Source organism: Mobula birostris, chromosome 1 (assembly GCF_030028105.1).
Source record: "Mobula birostris isolate sMobBir1 chromosome 1, sMobBir1.hap1, whole genome shotgun sequence".
In the NCBI taxonomy this organism is placed as follows: domain Eukaryota; kingdom Metazoa; phylum Chordata; class Chondrichthyes; order Myliobatiformes; family Myliobatidae; genus Mobula; species Mobula birostris.
The window spans coordinates 188,482,206-188,503,067 of NC_092370.1; the positions used below are offsets into that span (position 1 = coordinate 188,482,206).

The window sequence follows — 20,862 nt, forward strand, 5'->3', positions numbered from 1 at the left end:
GAGCTGCAGGAATGGATTTCTCTGGATTAGAAATATATAATAATCAATCGTCTGCATATAATGATAACTTATGTATCTCATTCCCACGAGTGATACCAAAAATATTTGGTGAATCTCGAATAGCAATTGCTAAAGGTTCAAGAGCAATATCAAATAATAATAGGTGTCCTCGTTGTCCATGGGAATGGTACCGGAGGATTGGAGGGAGGCAAATGTTGTTCCCTTGTTCAAAAAAAGTAGTAGGGATAGTCCGGGGATAGTCCGGGTAATTATAGACCAGTGAGCCTTACATCTGTGGTGGGAAAGCTGCTGGAAAAGATTCTTAGAGATAGGATCTCTGGGCATTTAGAGAATCATGGTCTGATCAGGGACAGTCAGCATGGCTTTGTGAGGGGCAGATCATGTCTAACAAGCCTGATGGAGTTCTTTGAGGAGGTGACCATGCATATAGATGAGGGTAGTGCAGTGGATGTGATCTATATGGATTTTGGTAAGGCATTTGACAAGGTTCCACACGGTAGGCTTATTCAGAAAGTCAGAAGGAAGATTTTTATTAACGACCTAGATGTGGGGGTGGAAGGGTGGATTGGCAAGTTTGCAGACGACACAAAGGTTGGTGGTGTTGTAGATAGTGTAGAGGATTGTCAATAATTGCAGAGAGACATTGATAGGATGCAGAAGTGGACTGAGAAGTGGCAGATTGAGTTCAACCCAGAGAAGTGTGAGGTGGTACACTTTGGAAGGACAAACTCCAAGGCAGAGTACAAAGTAAATGGCAGGATACTTGGTAGTGTGGAGGAGCAGAGGGATTTGGGGGTACATGTCCACAGATCCCTGAAAGTTGCCTCACAGGGGGATAGGATAGTTAAGAAAGCTTATGGAGTGTTAGCTTTCATAAGTCGAGGGATAGAGTTTAAGAGTCACGAGGTAATGATGCAGCTCTATAAAACTCTGGTTAGGCCACACTTGGAGTACTGTGTCCAGTTCTGGTCGCCTCACTATAGGAAGGATGCGGAAGCATTGGAAAGGGTACAGAGGAGATTTACCAGGATGCTGCCTGGTTTAGAGAGTATGCATTATGATCAGAGATTAAGGGAGCTAGGGCTTTACTCTTTGGAGAGAAGAAGGATGAGAGGAGACATGATAGAGGTGTGCAAGATAATAAGAGGAATAGATAGAGTGGATAGCCAGTGCCTCTTTCCCAGGGCACCACTGCTCAATACAAGAGGACATGGCTTTAAAGTAAGGGGTGGGAAGTTCAAGGGGGATATTAGAGGAAGGTTCTTTACTCAGAGAGTGGTTGGTGCGTGGAATGCACTGCCTGAGTCAGTGGCGGAGGCAGATACACTGGTGAAGTTTAAGAGACTACTAGACAGGTATATGGAGGAATTTAAGGTGGGGGCTTATATGGGAGGCAGTGTTTGAGGGTCGGCATAACATTGTGGGCCGAAGGGCCTGTACTGTGCTGTACTATTCTATGTTCTATATTCTATAATCATGGACTAAGAGGACAACCCTGCCTAGTACCACGAAATAATTGAAAAAAGAGAGATCTTTGATTATTAGTAAAAACCGAAGCTACAGGGGTATGATATATCAATTTAATCCAAGAAATAAATATTGGACTGAAATTAAACTTCTCAAGCATACTGAATAAATACGGCCATTCAACTCTATCAAAAGCTTTCTCAGCATCCAATGAAATGACACATTCTGGAGTTCTAAGTGAAGGAGTATAAACAATATTCATTAATTTCCTAATATTAAAGGATGAATAATGATTTTTAATAAATCTAGTTTGATCCACAGAGATAATTTGAGGCAGAGCCTTCTCTAACCTAAATGCTAGTATTTTAGAAAATATCTTAGAATCTACATTCAATAAGGATATCGGTCTATATGATGCACATTCAGTAGGATCCCTTTTTTAAAAAAAAAATTAGAGAAATAGAAGTTTCATAAAATGATTGTGGTAATTTACCTATTCTAATCGCATCTTTAAAAACTCCACACAACCAAGGAGAAGGAATAGAAGAAAAGGACTTGAAGAATTCAACTGTATAACCATCTGGACCAGGTGCTTTGCCAGAGTTCATTGAAGAAATAACACCCTTTATTTCTTCATCCATAATAGGTGTTTCTAACTTTAATCGTTCTTCAGGTGTTAATTTCGGAAAGTTCAATTTCCTTAAGAAGTTATGTATTTCGTTGGGATCATGAGGAAATTCTGACTGATAGAGAGATGTACAGAATTCTTGAAAAGATTTGCTTATCTCATCATGATCAACTGTGAAAGTGTCATCATGTTTACGAATCTTGATAATTTGACGTTTAACCAAAGCAGTTTTTAATTGATTAGCTAACAATTTACCTGATTTATCACTATGTATATAAAAATCGCTTCTTGTTTTCATTAATTGATTTTCAATTGAAGATGTTAATAGTAAACTATGCTCCATTTGAAGTTCGACTCTCTGTTTATAAAGCTCCTCACTAGGAGCAGTGGCATATTTCTTATCAATTTCTTTAATCTTGTCAATTAACACAAGTATTTTATTCTTAATACGTTTTTTCAATCCAGCAGAATAGGAGATGATCTGTCCACGGATATACGCTTTAAAAGTGTCCCATAATACCCCATTGGAAATTTCTTCCGTAGCATTAGTTGAAAAGAAGAAGTCAATCTGTTCCTTGATAAATTTAACAAAATCCAAATCTTGAAGCAAATTGGAATTAAAATACCATAGTCTAGAATTAGGAGATATATCCATTAACTTGATAGAGAGTTTCAATGGTGCATGATCAGAAATGGCAATGATGTCATAGTTACAGTCAACCACAGATGGAATTAGAGAGTCAATAAAAAATGTCGTCAATTCTAGAATAAGTATGATGTATATGTGAGAAAAATGAAAACTCTTTATCCTTAGGGTATAGAAATCTCCAAATTTCTGAAATTCCAGAATCAATCACAAAAGAGTTGATAAGAGTAGCCGACTTATTTGGTAATGCCTGACTGGATATAGATCTATCCATCGAATGAATTAAACAACAATTAAAATCACCACCCAATATCAACATGTAATCATTTAAATTAGGAAAAGAGGTAAATAATTGCTTAAAAAATTCAGGATAATCCACATTTGGAGCATAAACATTGACCGTAACAACTTTTTTGTTAAAAAGTAAACCAGTAATTAACAAAAATCTATCATTCGGATCGGAAAAAGTATCCTGATGTACAAATGCAATTGAGGAATCTATGAAAATTGAAACTCCTTCACTTCAGCTTTAGAATTTGAGTGATACTGCTGTTCCTTCCAAAACCTAAAAGAAATACTGATTATCTTCTTTCCTCACATGAGTTTCTTGTGCAAAAATAATATGAGCATTCAGTCTTTGAAATACTTTAAAAATCTTTTTTTGTTTAATCGGATGGTTTAACCCGTTTGTATTCCAAGAAACAAAATTAATCGTCTGAGCCATGTTTCCTTAGGGACAACCCTTTGGTATGAAAAGAGTTAACCACAATGTAAACTCATGAACTCGGAAGAGGAACAAAAATTTAGAAAGGAACCAGAAGTTATGACACTGTAGACATTTTTGTAGTTTTAAGTTAGCCCATTTGAAAAAACTATTAGTAAAAGTCCCCCACCCACCTCCCATGAAAACCCAGAACTAAGCCAAGAAAGGGCCAGAAAGTAAACTAATACTAAATCTATCCCCATTTCTCCAGAAGGCAGCTCCGAAGGTATATGTTGAAAAAAAACCCACCCAAAATCCAAAGAAAACACTACACTATAACAACGAAAGAGGAAGACAAAGATTTAATGCACACAATAAAATAAAACATCTTCATATTGTAGTTCCTGAAATTTAAAAAAGTGCCAATACATATTATTAGACACTTATAAACATCAGCAATTAGTTGGAAAAAAATGGCACTTCAAGAAAATGTCTTATGGAAAGAGAAACCCAAAAAATGGCGCAATTAAAAAAAAGCAAAAGGTATTATGGGAAGAAGACAGAACGCCATCTTGGTTATAGAAAACAAAAAAGAACACTTGATATTCCGCCCATAAAATAATAATTTAACATCAAATCAATAACATCAGTTTCAGAATCAAAAAATTAAAAATTAACAAAATGGGAAAGAGAGAAAACAAAAAAAAACAAATTCGTCAACAAAAGAAAACTTAAGCCAAATGTGAAGAATACTTACACTACCAATCAAAACCGGAAATCTTAAACTTATAAAGGTCCATCTTCATAAGTAAGTTATAAGCTTTAAGGAAAAACGAAAGATCTAAGCCAGTATTGCAAGAGCCGTACATTAATTAGTCCATAGCAGTTGGATGATGTTCATCCAGAAAACTTCGAGCAGCACTTGTAGTATTAAAGAAACATTGTGGGTTGTTCGGAGGAGAAATTCTTAAATGTGCAGGATACAATAAAGCTGGTTTGAGACCATTTTGCTAACATTCCGACATCAGAGGTTTGAAAGCCAGTGGCGCCTTCATCACTTCTGGACTGAAATCTTCAACCAAACGGAAATGATAATCTTGAAATTTAATCATACCCTGCCGACGGGCAATTCCAATGAGATGTTCTTTAACATGAACATAACGAAACCGGATAATAACTGGTCTCAGTTTAAATTGAGAATCTGGTTTCTGATGCAAAGTACGATGAGCATGGTCGAGCAGTGGAGGATCTTTCAGGAATTCAGAGCTAAATACATCCTTTAAAAGTTGAGAAAAGAATATTAAAGGATCCCCATCCTCGACATCCTCGGGGAGACCAATTATACGTAATTTCTGTCTTCTAGATCGATTTTCAAGATCAATGATCTTAGATTTAAAACTCTCCAATTGTTTAGACGTCGAAGACACTTTTTGTTCCAAACTCTCTATTTTCTGATCTCTCTTCCGAGCTTCCTCCTCCAATTCTGCAATTCTGCTTTGTTGCTGTATAACTTCGTGGTCAAGCGATTTAAAAGAATCCGTAATTAACTTTATCTCTTCTTTAAAACTTTGGCGTTGTTCCTCAAATTTTTCACTTAACAGATTCAACATTGTCTCATAAGTTAATTCTGTTTGCTTGAGTTCACCTTTCTTTTTCCCGTTACCATCAGAGTCTTTCCCATATTTAGGATCTCCAGCTTTAGGTCTTGTACCTGTTTCTTTACTCATTTCTTCAAAGTTCAAAATCAAAGCTCAAGAATAATTCTATAATATGAATCTTTTAATGTAGGTAAAAGTACATTAAATAAGGGTGATCATAGGTCAAAAAAAAAGTAACGATAATGGAGTGAAGCCAAAGACTAGCCTCACGCCATGAATGCTTCCTGGAGAATCTGAGACTGTCTTTAAAGAGAGTGAACCCTTGCAAGGCGGAAGGTCCCGATGGAGTACCTGGTAAGGCTCTGAACCTCTGCCAATCAACTGGCGGGAGTATTCCAGGACACTTTCAACCTCTCACTGCTATGGGTGGAAGTTCCCACTTGCTTCAAAAAGGCAACAATTATACCAGTGCCTAAGAAGAATAATGTGAGCTGCCTTATTGACTATCACCTGGTAGCACTCACATCTACAGTGATGAAATGCTTTGAGAGGTTGGTCATGACTAGACTGAACTCCTGCCTCAGCAAGGGGCCTGGACCCATTGCAATTTGCCTATCACCACAATAGGTCAATGTCAGACGCAATCTCAGTGGCTCTCCACATAGCTTTAGACCACCTGGAAAACACAAACACCTATGTCAGGATGCTGTTCATCGACTATAGCTTAGTATTTAATACCATCATTCCCACAATCCTGATTGAGAAGTTGCAGAACCTGAGCCTCTGTACCTTCCTCCACAATTGGATCCTCGACTTTTTAACGGGAAGGCCACGATCTGTGTGGATTGGTGATAACATCTCCTCCTCACTGACGATCAACAGTGGTTCACCTCAGGGGTGTGTGCTTAGCCCACTGCTCTACTTTTTCTATACCCATGACTGTGTAGCTAGGCATAGCTCAAATACCATCTATAAATTTGCTGATGATACAACCATTGTTGGTAGGATCTCAGGTGGTGACGAGAGGGCATGCAGGAATGAGATATGCCAACGAGTGGAATGGTGTTGCAGCCACAATCTGGCACTCAACGTCAGTAAGATGAAAATGCTGATTGTGGACTTCCAGAACGGTAAGACGAAGGAACACATACCAATCCTCACAGAGGGATCAGAAGTGGAGAGAGTGAGCAGTTTCAAGTTCCTCGGTGTCAAGATCTCTGAGGATCTAACCCGGTCCCAACATATTGATACAATTATAAAGAAAGCAAGACAGCGGCTATACTTCATTAGGAGTTTGAAGAGATTTGGTATGTCAACAAATACACTCAAAAACCTCTATAGATGTAAAGAACATTCTGACAGGCTGCATCATGGGGGCGGGGGGAACCACTGCACAGGACTGAAAGAAGCTGCAGAGGGTTGTAAATTTAGTCGGCTCCATCTTGGGTACTAGCCTACAAAGTACCCAGGACATCTTCAGGGAGCGGAGTCTCAGAAAGGCAGCGTCCATTATTAAGGACCTCCAGCATCCAGGGCGTGCCCTTTTCTCACTGTTACCATCAGGTAGGAGGTACAGAAGCCTGAAGGCACACATTCAGCAATTCAGGAACAGCTTCTTCCCTCTGCCATCCAATTCCTAAATGGATATTGAATCTTTGGCCACTACCTCACTTTTTTTTAATATACAGTATTTCTGGTTTTTTGCACGATTTTAATCTATTCAATATATGTACACTGTAAATTGATTTAGTTATTTATTATTTATTTGTCTTCTTTATTATGTATTGCATTGAACTGCTGCTGCGAAGTTAACAAATTTCACATCACATGGCAGTGATAATAAACCTGATTCTTATTCTGATTCTGACATATCCATTTTGCTAATCCCTGCATACAGATCACTAATTAAATGACTCAAACCAGTTTACAGGGAATTAAGACCTGGCCAGAAGGTACCACCTCAATGTTGCAGGACTGTTTTGAAAGCACCAGCTGCAGCATATTCTGAGAGGCAGCAACATATAGTCAACATTGATGAATATGTGGGATTGATGACTGGCTACATAGGAAAATACACTGAGGGTGTTACCATGATTAAACACTATGCTTCAGGGCAAATAAGAAAACATGGCTGACTGCAGATTGTATGCACTGCTCAGGGAATGGGATGCTGCCTTCAGATTGGGAGATAGGATGACTCTAAGATCAGCAATATCCCATCAAGAAGGCAAAGCAAGAGTACTCACAGAAAATTCACACACATTAGGGTTTGTGACACCGGATAGACAAACTATAACCCATAACAGATTACAAATCCACCCTAAGTGCCAATGACAGCAATACCTTGCTTCCTGATAGGCTAAATGCCTTCTGTGCATGGTTTGATGCAATGAATGATGTGACATCAAGGAAAGCCTCCTCTCCCCCTGAGGCACTCTGTCAGGCCATGGCCCAGATGGGTAAGATCCTAGCCAGGGTTAGCGCATGCAAAGCTATGAGGCCAGACAACATACCAGATTGCGTGCTGTGGAATTGTGCAGCCCAGCTAACAGAGGTCTTAATGGACACCTTTAATATCTCATTGCAACAGTCCACTGTCCCTGCAGGCTTCAAAGCAGCCACTATCATTCCGGTGCCCAAGCATGCAATGGAAACTGGCCTAAAAGATAACCGCCCAGTGGAACTGACCTTAACAATCATGAAGTGCTTTGTGTAGCTGGTAATGAATTGTATAAATTCCCACCTTCCAGCTACATTGGACCCTTTCCAGTTCACCTATCACTCAAATGGTGCACTGATGATGCCATAGCATTGGCCCTTCATTCCATCCTGTCTCCCCTAGAAAATGATGCCAGGTTGGTGTTCATCAACTTCAGCTCGGCGTTCATCATGGTCATTCCTCAGGAGCTGCAGGGTAAACTTCCTCACTGGGACTCAACACCTCTCTCTGTAACTAGATCTTTGACTTCTTGACGGAATGACCCCAGTCAATCCAAGTTGGCAGCAACATCTCAAGCTCCATTACTCTGAGCTCTGGTGCCCCCAGGGCTGTGTGCTCAACCCACTGATGTTCATGATGCGGACTCACAACTGTACTGTCAGATCCAGCTCAAACTACATCATCAAGTTTGTTGATGATACAACAGTAGTTGGCCTCATCAACAATAATGTTCAGTCAGCATACAGAGAGGAGGTAGAGAGGCTTTTCAACTGGAGTGAGAACAATAACCTGAGTCTCAGCATGGACAAAACAAAAGAAATGATTGTGAACCTCAGGAAGATGCAGGACAACCACTCCCTTTTGCACATCAATGGCTTTGCTGTGGTGAGAGTGAACAGCACAAAGTTCCTTGGACTGCACACAATGGACAATCTAAACTAGACCCGCAACACCTCTTCAATAGTCAATGAGCACAGCTGCATCTACACTTGCCCCGTCTATACTTTCTGAGGAGATTTAGGCATCCAAGGGACCCTGCCCTGTTCTAACAACTTTCCACAGGATCACCATTGAAAGTGTCCTGTCTGGCTACATCATTGTGTGGTACAGAAGCTGCAAGACACCATCTGCAAGACCCTATAGAGGATAGTAAAAACTGGCGAAAGGACCACTGGGTTTCCCTCCCGACTATTTGTGACATTTACTGGAAACATAGTATACGAATGCCTGAAGCATTGTTGAGTATCCCTACCACCCATCCCGTAATCTCTTTGACCCACTACCATCAGATAGGAGGTACAGAAGCATCAGGGCTTGGACTGCCAAACTGGGTAACAGCTAATAACCACCTTTCCAGCTCCAAGGTCTCATCGCTAGGACAGGGAGCTGTTTACTGTTTACCTGTGCTGCACACAATAAGCACTTTGAATTATGTTTTATTACTTATTAGTGATAAAATTTTATGTGCCGTGTGTGATATATTTTCGTGGGTGCACCATGGCCCAGAGGAACGCTGTTTCATTTGGTTTTACATATGTGCAGTCAGATGACAATAAACTTGAACTTGAATACTGGTGCTAATTCTGAGATTATGAATTCAAGATATGAGGAGAATAAAATTTTGCATAGTGCATTTTACACCATTTACAGTGCACCCCAAGTACTTTACAGCAAACTGAGTACCTTTGAAGTGGTTACAATTGTAATATAGAATATGTGATGTCCTCAGTATATGGTTATTGGATCTAGAAATTGCTTCTCATCACATTTTTTGGAATAACATAATACTGTGAGTTACTCTAACAACATATTCATGGAAAAACATCCTTGTATTTCCTTGTGTAACTCTACTATAAGTGGTGCCATTTTCAGAGGTGTTCCATATTGATATATCAGACTCTCATAGCTCTCGACACATCATCAAAAAGGTATAGTCTTTGCAGCCATCTCTTTAAAGGTCACAACACAATAAATAATTTTCAAGATACAGGATACTGCCAATGACACAAATCTAGATGGCAGTGTGGGATATGAGAAGAATACAGAAAGGCTTTGGGGAGGATATAGACAAGATACATGAATAGACAAGAACATAGTTTATGGAAAAATATATGGAAGATAAGTAGTATTTAACGGTAGTAAGAGATTGAAAGGTATAAATGTTCAGTGGGACCTTGAAGTCATTGTACACAAATCATTGAAAGTTAATGACAGTTACAGCAATCCATTAGGAAAGCAAATGCTATGTTAACGTAATTGCAAGACAATAAGTACAAGAATAGAAATGTTGTGTCGTAATTATATCTGCAATACTGCATGCAGGTTTGGTCTTCTCACCTAACCAATCTTTCAAGTTGATTGCATAGAAATATGCAATTTTTTTCCAACATAATGAAGATTTGAAACACAAAATACTCTGCAGATGCTGGGGTCAAAGCAACACTCACAACACGCTGGAGGAACTCAGCAGATCGGGCATCATCCGTGGAAACGATCAGTCAATGTTTCAGGCCGGAACCCTTCGTCAAGACTATAGCTCTTCCCACTCTGCCACATGCAAAAATGCCATTCCCTATTCCCAGTTCCTCCATCTCCGCCGCATCTGCTCCCAGGATGAGGCTTTCCGTTCTAGGACATCTCAAATGTCCTCTTTCTTTAAAGTTTGTGGTTTCCCTTCTGCCATCATCAATGATGCCCTCACCCACATCTCCTCCATTCCTGCACTTTGGCCCTCACCCCATCCTCTCGCCACCACAACAGGGACAGAGTTCCCCTTGTCTTCACCTACCACCCCACCAGCCTCCGGATCCAGCGCATTACCCTCCGCAACTTCCGCCACCTTCAACAGGACCCCACCACTAAGCACATCTTTCCCTCTCCACCCCTCTCCACTTTCCGCAGGGATCGGTCCCTCCATGACTCCCTGGTCCACACATCCCTCCCCACGAATCTCCCACCCGGCACTTATCCCTGTGAGCGTAAGTGCTACGCCTGTCCCTACCACTTCTCTCTTGCAACCATTCAGGGCCCCAAACAGTCCTTCCAGGTGAGGCAACACTTCATTTGTGAGTCTGTTGGGGCCATCTATTGCATTCGGTGCTCCCGGTGCGGCCTCCTCTACATTGGTAAAACCCTACGCAGATTGGGGGACCGCTTCGTCGAGCACCTCCGCTCCGTCCGCCACAACAGACAGGATCTCCTGTTTGTCACCCACTTCAACTCTGCTTCCCATTCCCATTAGGATATGTCCATACATGGCATCCTCTACTGCCATGATGAGGCTAAACTCAGGTTGGAGGAGCAACACCTCATATACCGTCTAGGTAGTCTCCAGCCCCTTGGTATGAACATAGAATCCTCCAACTTCCGGTAATTCCTTCCCCCTCCCTTCCCCTATCCCTATTTCACTCTGCCCCCTCCCCCAGCTGCCTATCACCTCTCTTATGGTTCCGCCTCCTTCTACTACCCATTGTGGTTTCCCTTATTCCTTCTTCACCTTTCCCGCCTATCACCTCCCTGTTTCCCCTCCCCCACCCCTCTATCTTTCCCCTTACTGGTTTTTCACCTGGAACCTACCAGCCTTCTCCTTCCCATCCTCCCCCCACCTTCTTCATAGGGCATCTGCCCCTTCCCTCTTCAGTCCTGATGAAGGGTTCCGGCCCGAAACATCGACTGATCGTTTCCACGGATGCTGCCCAACCTGCTGAGTTCCTCCAGCGTGTAATGAAGATTTGATTTGTCTAGATCCAGTAGCTAACAAGGTTCCCCAAGGAAGACTTTCAGAAATTTAGGAGGCAAGTGATGCAAGGAAACTTGTTTGTATAGATTCAGAATTCGCTTGACCACAGAAGGCAGAATGTGGTAGAAGATGGAATGTTCTCTGCCTGGAGGTTGCTGAGCAGTGGTGTTCCACAGGACCCCTGCTTTTTGTTATTTTTAAAAATACCTTAGATGAGGAAGTGGAAGTGTAGATTAGTAAATTTGCAGATGACATGGAAGTTGGTGGTGCTGTACAAGGTTGTCACAGAAATTGACAGGATGCAGAGCTGGGCAGAAAAGTGGCAAATGAAGTTCAATCTGGAAAAACGTGAAGTGATACACTTTGGAAGGTTGAACTTGAAGGCAAAGTACAAAGTTAGTGACAAGATTCTTAGCAGTGCGGAGGAACAGAGAGAATCTTGGGTTCCAAGCCTATAGGTCCCACAAAATAGCAGCACAAGGTGATAGGGTAGTTAAGTAAGGAGTATGGTGTGTTGGCCTTCATTGGTTGTGTGACGGGGTCCTGAATTACCCCTATGAACTGTACTTTTGAAAAGAGAGAGAAAGAGAGGTGCTCAACAACAAACACCTTGTTAACAAGAGAAAGAGAGAGTTATTTAACACCGACATATTTTTAAGAGAGAGAGAGAGATAAAGACTGCTTTGAGATAGTGTTATGATTTTTCGGCAGCATGTTTACATTTCTACAAGGACATGGCCTGCTTGTACATTCTTACACAGAGAGGGAAGGGAGGAGCTGATTTAAGAGACAGTTGGTACTCAGCACGGGGAGATAAATAGAAGGTCAGATGACAGACCTCAGACATGATTTTGTACACTGAATGAGCTTTGTTGTGCCCACAGAAAAAGTGGGTTTTGGAGGATCGATCAGTGGCTCTCACAGTGTGGACAGGGTGTGACTGGTGGGGAGTTATTTGTGTGTCCAAGCCTCGCCTGTGTTGATAGCTCCAAAACAGAAGAACGGTTCCCTTTGTTGTGGTCACAGTCGGTGACTTTTAAAGGATTTCGGAGGACAACGGTAAGATCGATGGCGTCAGCTCACCTGAAGACTCAAATCTCTCCCTCTCTCTCTCCATCACTAATCAACTCAATACCACGTACTGAACTGAACTTTAATCATCATTGTAAGACTATCTATTTTCCCCCAGACTTGAAGAAGCTTGGTTTTCATATATTTCCACACTTACTTATATTTAATCATTGCTAACCTGTTTGATTTATCTGCATTTATATTACTGTATTGCATAGTCACTAATAAATATTATTAGTTAATAGCAATACCGGACTCCAAAGTGTTTTCCATCTCTGCTGGTTCTTTAACCCATCACGGGGTATGTGACAGTTGGAAGATTGAGTTCAAGAGCTGTGTGGTAATGTTGAAGCTCTATGAAACTCTGGTTAGACTACACTTGAAGTACTGTATTCTGTTCTGGCCACCTCATTATAGGAAGAGTGTGAAAGCTTTAGAGAGTGCAGAGGAGATTTACCAGGATGCTGCCTGGATTAAAGAACAGGTCTTATGATGAACAGTTAAGTGAGCTAGGGCTTTTTGGAGCAAAGGACAATGAGAGGAGACTTGATAGAGGTGTATAAAGTGATAAGAGGTATAGAGTGCATATTTTTTTCCCCAGGGTGGCAAAGGTTAATACAAGAGGACATATTTTTAAGGTGATTGGTAGAAAGTATTGCGGGGGGGGGGGGCGGGTGGTTGTTTTTTACAGAGAAAATGTTAAGCTCTCTACCACGTGCTCCAGAGGCAGATACATTAGGGACATCTAAGAGACTCTTAGTTGGGCACATGGATAAAAGAAAAATGGAGGGCTATATGAGAGGGAAGGTTTGATTAATCTTGGAGTAGGTTTAAAGGTTGGCCTAACGCATGGGCTGAAGGATCTGTGTTGTTTGATGTTCTATCTAGTCACATTCTCAAAATTAGGGTTTCGCCACTGATGACATCATTGAGAAGAAACTTCTTCACCCAGAGTTGCAAATTATTATAATTTTACACTCGATGACTGTTTAGGCTCAGTAATTCAGTGTACTTAGATAGATAGATATACTTTATTAACCCCGAGGGAAATTTGGTTTCGTTACAGCCGCACCAACCAAGAATAGAGCGTAAATATAGCAATACAAAAAACCCCAACAAACAACAAAATGCAAACTAAGCCAGATGGAAAATAAGTCCAGGACCAGTCTATTGGTTCAGGGTGATTGACCCTCCACGGGAGGAGCTGCACGTTCGATGGCCACAGGCAGGAACGACCTCCCGTGCCGCCAAGTGTTGTATCTCAGTGGAATATGGCCGAAGTCCAACAGTAAAAAGTTCAATACCCAGTCTGCAAACACGTTCCTCGATCGTAATATACCCTGGATTGCACTGTTAGCCAGAACAGTAAGCACCGAACTCCTTTACGCTTACCGCTCTCAGTGCACTTCCGGTCAGCCGGAACGGTATTACCCACCGAACTCCTCTTCTCCAAAAGTCTCTGTTGTCTCGACCCGGTCCTCTTTCCTTGGCTTTGTAATCCCCCTCTGTGTGTTTTCCTCCGGATTTCAGCAGGGGTGTCCATTGCTGGTCCGTGAAATACACAATGCGACCTTGCTTCTGTCCCGCGTGTCCGGATGTAACCATTTCCAGCGCTAAAGAAAACCCAAATAAAACTCTCTCTACCAGCATGTTAGAGAGGGTGCAGCTTCGACGTGTTACCATGAGAAAAAAAAACAAAAAAAATAACGTAAATTAAAAAGTAAGAATAGATCGGAACGGCTGTACCAGGCTGCATGCATGACCAGTGCCTGCGCACTAAGGTACTTAAGATGAACTTTGATCAATTGGCTAATAGGAAATGGGGAATGTTGTGTTATCTAGAAACCGATGCTGATGGTTAAGATTAGCAATGATCTTACTAAACAGCAGAAAAGGCAGAAGAGATAAATGGTCTTTTTCTGCTACTGTTTATTATGTACAACTGAATGAATGCTGTAATGATGGGTGGGCATGGAAGAATGCTCAAATGGGTATCAGAAAGACTTGGAAAGGCAAGTTAAGAACCATGCCTACAAGATGTACATCTTTAGTGAATGCAGATCATGGAGATACTCCAGCAGCATGAGCAATTACTCCTGGCAGCATATTGCCAGGCAAATGTCCGTAAGGACATAAATGTAATATCTGATTCCTATACTTTGAGGAAGCTGGCAATGAATGTTCTGACTGGGCCAGAAGAAAAGATAGATGAAATCCCTTCTTGGGCATGGAGCTTCAGTGATCTCCCTATTGAAATAATGAGCAGCAAACAGTGAGATCTGGCAAAGGTCCTGACCCAGTGAAGTTAAGAGTAAAGTCACAAATGAGAAAATTTGCAGATTCTGGAAATCCAAGCTACACATGCAAAATGCTGGAGGAGCTCAGTAGGCCAGGCGGCATCTGTGGAAAAGAGTATAGTCAACTATACTCTTTTCCTTAGATGCTGCCTGGCCTGCTGAGTTCCTCCAGCATTTTGTGTGTGTTGCTTAAGTTAATAGTACACATTATTTTGATGTCTGTGGACAAACAGTCAAGGCACTTGAAGACGGCAAAAAATGCAGTTTGATTTTTGGCTCTTGAAATATTTCAGGGAAAACAAGGTAAATAAAGGCTTGTTACTCAACAAGTAAATAATAACTGTATGTTTTTCAGACCAGAAAAATTATGGGTCCTATTGGCCTCATTTGGCAGCCTTGCACTGGGAATAAAAATGCCAGGGAGATTGAAAATCCCAATTTAAAGTTTAAGAAACAAATTTTCCAAGGTGCTGTGACACATAGAAATTTGTGTAAAATTGTTCTTTTCTTCAATAGCACTACATCATTGTTTCTGAAGTTACATGGATAAATTTCTAGTCCAATCTATTCTGTTATAGTGATGAACAATAACTATTGGTGTAGATGCCAAAGTTAATTTCTCTGCTCTTCTTCATATTGGATCTGTTGCATGTTTCCTTTGTTGTAAAATGCTTTATGCCACCATTTTGATCAAGGGCTTTACTTATTTGGAGATAGAGCACAGTAACAGGCCCTTCCGTTCCAATGAGCCTTCGCCACCAAATTATACCCATGTATTATTAATTAATTAACCTGCTGACCCAAGCACCTTTGGAAAGTGGAAGGAAACCAGAGCACCCAGAGGTTATGGGAAGAATGTGCAAATTCCTTACAAACAGCAGCTGAACTGAACTCAGGTCACAGGTGCTATAATGATCTTTGTTTAAAGTCTTTGACAATGCATTTCCTTTCACACCACTTCCGTCATATTACAGCCCAGATTGATAAACTTGAGTTATTGGACTGTGTACTGAACTGGCAATCTTCTAACTCAGATGTGAGAATGCCACCAATTGTTACCAACAAAATCTATTCTAACAGCAAATGTGAAAAATAGATAGTTCATTCGAACCTTGCACTGTATGAATAGTGTGTATCGCAAATTTGCACAATTAAGTAAATGATGAGGTTGCAGGATCACAGAAATAATCCTTAAACAGGAACATGTAAATCCAAGTAACTGTTAGCAAATCAGTGGAGTGGCCAGTCATAGCCTCAAATATAAAGTTAACAATGGCTTTCAAGTTTTTGTGGATTAAGAAAATAAACATTATTTAATAGAAGTAATGCTGTATTTATTATAATGATAAAAGCCTTTTCCGTGTAGGGGAGGTAGTTTGTTCATGATAATCTGTTTGAACATTTAAGGGATCTCCTACCCTTTGACTTTACCAATAGAAATGGACAATATCTAGTTGATTTCATCCAGGAACACAGTCTCATTGCCAGGAACACACAATTCGAGAAGCGAGGTGGTAAGCTGTGGACATACAAAAACAGAGCCTCCATCTACAGGAAACAGCTCGACTACATCCTCGTAAGAACAAAATGGCATAGCTGTGTGATCAACAGAGAAGCCTACAGCACCTTCAGCTCGGTCAGTTCTGACCACAGAGTAGTGTCTATGCAAGTGAGACTGAGCCTGCGGCAACCCAAAGCCACAGGTCCCAAGGAGAAGATAGACTGGAAGGCATTCTCCTCACAACCTATTCTTCAAGCCCAGCACAGACTGGAGGTGAGAAATCGCTTTGGCCCACTGGAAAGGGAAGAGGAAAAGACAGCCACCGATCGCTATCAATGGCTCATGGGCGCACACGCAGATGCAACAAAGAGTTTGCCTACCTACTGTGAAGCAAATCAAGAAGAGCCAGATCTCGAAACATCCTGACATCGTTGCAGCAAGAAGTGTGGTCAATGCTTATCATGCCAAACTTAGAAGGAGCGAAACAGAAGAGCTAAGAGACAAGTTCAAGTCAGCAAAGAAGAATCTCTTTGCCACCTATGACCGACTGAAGGAAGAGGAACTAGCTGAGAGGATTAGAGAGGTAGAGGCTGCTAATGAAGACAAGCAGCATGGAGAAGCATGGCGCCTAGTCAACGAGATCAGCAGATGGACGAAGTCCCCATCAGGTCAAATAAGTGGTAAAACAGCAGAGGGCCATGTCCAGACATGGTTTACCCACTTTAAGAACCTGCTGGGAAGCCTTGCAATGATCACGGAAGAAGAAGAGGACATACCCACGATACTAATGCAAGTCAACATCGATGACAGCCCATTCACCATTGAGGAACTGAAGAAGGCCAAATATGCACTCAAACAGCGCAGGAGCGCAGGACCAGATGGGATACCACCAGATGTCCTGAAGAACTGCGACCAGGATGACATCTTGCTGGACATATGTAATACGGCACGGCACTGATGAAAGACGACAAACCAGAACAGTGGTCACTCTTTAACATTATCCCAATCCCCAAGTCTGGACCCCTCACAAAGACAGATAACTACCGCGGTATCAGCTTGACCTGCATCTTAGCAAAGCTATAAAATCGGATGATCTTGAACAGGACTCGCACCGCCATTGACCCTAAGCTAAGATTCAATCAGAATGGTTTTCGGCAGAAGCGCACAACAGTAATGCAAATACTTGCTGTCCGTAGAATCATCGAGGAAGTCAAAAAGAACAACCTACCAGCCGTGCTTACTGTCATTGATTTTCACAAAGGTGAAAATTCACTGAGGTAAAATGCTGAAGATCCTGAAAGCTTACGGAGTGCCAGACTGTCTACTGGGAGCAATAGAGTCCAGCTATACCAAAACCATGGCGAAAGTTTCATCACCAGACAGAGAAACAGCAGTGTTCGAGCTCCTAGCTGGTGTGCTGCAAGGAGACACTCTGGCACCCTACATCTTTATAATAGTCCGTGATTACACTCTACGTCAAACTACCAATCATGACAAGCTTGGTTTTACCATAAAACCAGGGCGAACCAAAAGGGTCAGACCAGTTATGCTCACAGATCTCGATTTTGCAGATGATATAGTCCTGCTCTCTGACCAGATGGAGGAAGCACAGCAGCTACTGACAAAAGTGGAAATTGAGTGCAATAAAGTTGGACTTCACCTAAATGCTAAAAATACAAAGTACATGGCGTTTAACTGCGACGAAGGTACTCTCAAGACCGTAAAGAATGATACCATTAAGAAAGTCTTTGACTTCAAGTACCTCGGGTCAAGAATGATGAGTTCAGAGAAGGACATAAAGATACAGAAGGCACTGGCATGGGGGGCTATGAACGACATGAAGGAAATCTGGAAGTCGAACCTGACCAGAGGGCTTAAAAAGGGGATCTTCATAGCAGTCATAGAGTCCATTCTCACGTACGGATACGAGACATGGACACTCACCAAGACTATGTGAAAGCCTCTAGATGGTTGCTATACACGAATGCTCTGGTTGACTCTTGACATGAGTTGGCAACAGCACATGACGAACGTCAAGCTCTATGATGACCTACCGATGCTCACCACTAAAATCGAGGTGAGAAGACTGCAACTAGCAGGACACTGTCTACGCCACCCCGAGCTACCTGCCGGCCTAGTCATCATATGGGAGCCGAAGCATGGGAGGATGAACCCTGGGTGCCCTCCCAAGACTATGGTCAACACACTCCTAGAAGACAGCAGCGCGGTTAATATAGATGAACTGAACACACTGATGAGGGAGAGGGAGAAGTGGAGAGTCTGTCATTGTGCCCGATGCCAGCCCCCTAGGCCTGAGTCAACGTAGTAGTAGTAATTTATTTTGCTTTCTGCCCCAAAGCCTCCCTGCATTCTCCTCACACTCCTGTCACCTAACTTTTTATTATCAGCACTACTGGATAAATCACACTTAATCCCCAATTCCACAATGCTGAAGTAGATTGTAAACAACCAAGATGCTAGTTCAGGTTTCTGACACCCCACCAGTCAAATTTCCCAGCCTGGAAATGGCCTATTTATTTCTACCCACTGTTTTCTATTTGTTATCTAATCCTCGGTCCATGCTGGTATGTTAACTCCAATATTATGGGCTCTTATTTTGTTTAAGGCTATCTTGTGTGGTTCCTTATCAAAGAATTTCCAAAATAAAAAGAACACCAATATTTTTGAACAGTGCCAAAAAAAAAAGGTTTGCCTTTGAAAAGCAGTTGACAAGGAAAGAAGGAACAAGGGAGAATGAAGCTGGGTAGAAGTGAGCAAGAAGTGGAGAAGATAGGATAGAGAGACTTGGTTAAACAGCAAAAGGACAGAATGAAAGGAAGAAAGGGAGAATGAGAGAGTAAGCGGAGTAACTGAAAAGCTGGTAGTAAGACAAAGCAATATCCAACTTTAACTCAAAGAAGCCATGATCTTTGTAATTTTAGAAGTCACTTCTGGACAGCTGTAAATTTTGAGAGGCTCAGTTGTTGTGTTCCAAGCTCCTGAAAAAATAACCAAGTAATCTCAGAATTAGGTTTATTATCACTGTCTAATCTGCAAAATAAATAAATAGTGCAAAAACCAGAAGAAATAATGAGGTAGTGTTGATAGGCTCATCAGCTGTTCAGATTTACTTTACAGCATTAGATTCCGATTAAAAACCCAGTTAAATGTATAGGCAATCTGTAAGACATGAAATATATACAAACTCTCATGTTAATGCATACCAACCCCAATGTTGTAGTTGGAAAGATTGAAAAATGGAGAGGTATATTGTACAGGAAAACCACCCACACTGAGAAATGGTGACATTAGGTGACGACCACCAGAGATATCAGTGCTAAGAATAACTTCCCAAGAACTTTAAAATATTGCGCTGAGAATTCCCTAACCTTGTTCATGTGGTCAAGGTTAGGATGAACTCCAATTTGTATACACGTAAGCATATGAAGATGTGTACATACCACATTTTTTTTACCATGGCAGCTATATTCCTGTCAACACTTTGACAATCACCACTGTGTTTCCCTTGTATGATAAAACTGACAGCTGTGTGTCAGGAGGAGCAGGTGTTCCAAACTATTGGCTTGAATGCCTTTAAACCCACAATCCATGCAGGATCCAAGAATAAAATGACTGGTAGCACTGTATATGCAGCAAATGTATCTTTTCAAATGATTATTCCCCTCATAGTAATGTATGTCCTGCCTCTGTTCATTTATGTGTTTGGTTAGCTCTACCATTACCAGCATCCTCACCTCACCATTATCATGCCTGTTTGTCTTTGCATTTGTGATGGTTGAAAACAAATGTTTGTATCTCATATCAACTAGCTAATATTTCCGCAGATTTAGTTGAAAGTTTATCTTTAATTCAACAACTTAAATTATACTGCCATCAAATCATTTATCTATAAACTACTAACATAAATAGAAAAAGGGTTATACATACAGTACCTTAGCACAATATTTCAGTGCTCCTCTACAAAGAAAGGCTCTTACACTCCGGGGCTGAAGCTTCAGTGCTTCATTGCAGCTTAGAATACCCTTAAGGTAGCGTCGCTGCATTGCGTAGTACACAGCTCGACTTAGGTAGACCTACAGAAATTACAGAGATTATTATAAAGACCATTGCTTTGTAATTCTTAGTTATTGGGAACATTGTACATGAAATAACCTTTTATATATAATGCCATAAAGCAATTCTTTTTCTTCTGAGGCACAGTTTCTAGGTTTGTTGAATATGGAAAATAATATTGATTGATCTATTCTTCTTTTTCACTCCTAAGTTTTTTTAATATTCTTCAAACTTTTTTCCAAGAAGGTTGGTTAGTCCTTAATATGGAAAAAAGTGCAGGAAATTAGGTCTCTGGCAGGAGGGATTGAACAGCTGATTCCTGCTTCTACTTTTTATGGATTTGACTAATATGGTCCCTGCAGGGAAGGGACACTGCTGGTGAGACACAAAGAATCCTGGCAAAAGGCTAACGTTGAGACTCTCTGTTGATCAAACATCGATAACAAATTCACGAGTGGACAAAGATCAATACAAACAAAATAATACTTCTGATTTATGAAGCGTTAACCATCCAGCAGGATTGTTCGGCTTTGAACACTTTGGTTGTTGTTTAAATGCCAGAGCCTTGCAAACAAAATGGCTACATCTGATGTATAGCATAGAAACAATCAAATCATCTAATCCTCTCAGCATGATCTTATATCTTCATGTCATTTAATCCAACTACTTCTTAAAAG

General features: G+C 41.2%; 1 protein-coding gene across 1 annotated transcript in view; it reads right to left on the reverse strand.

The window, feature by feature from the left end:
* Nucleotides 1–20,862, reverse strand: part of ttc6 (tetratricopeptide repeat domain 6) — a 323,626-nt gene that overhangs the window by 91,476 nt on the left and 211,288 nt on the right. The window contains exon 24 of the mRNA XM_072279505.1: nucleotides 20,065–20,205. Coding sequence (XP_072135606.1) covers nucleotides 20,065–20,205 — 141 coding nt within the window. The remainder of the gene's footprint in view (nucleotides 1–20,064; nucleotides 20,206–20,862) is intronic.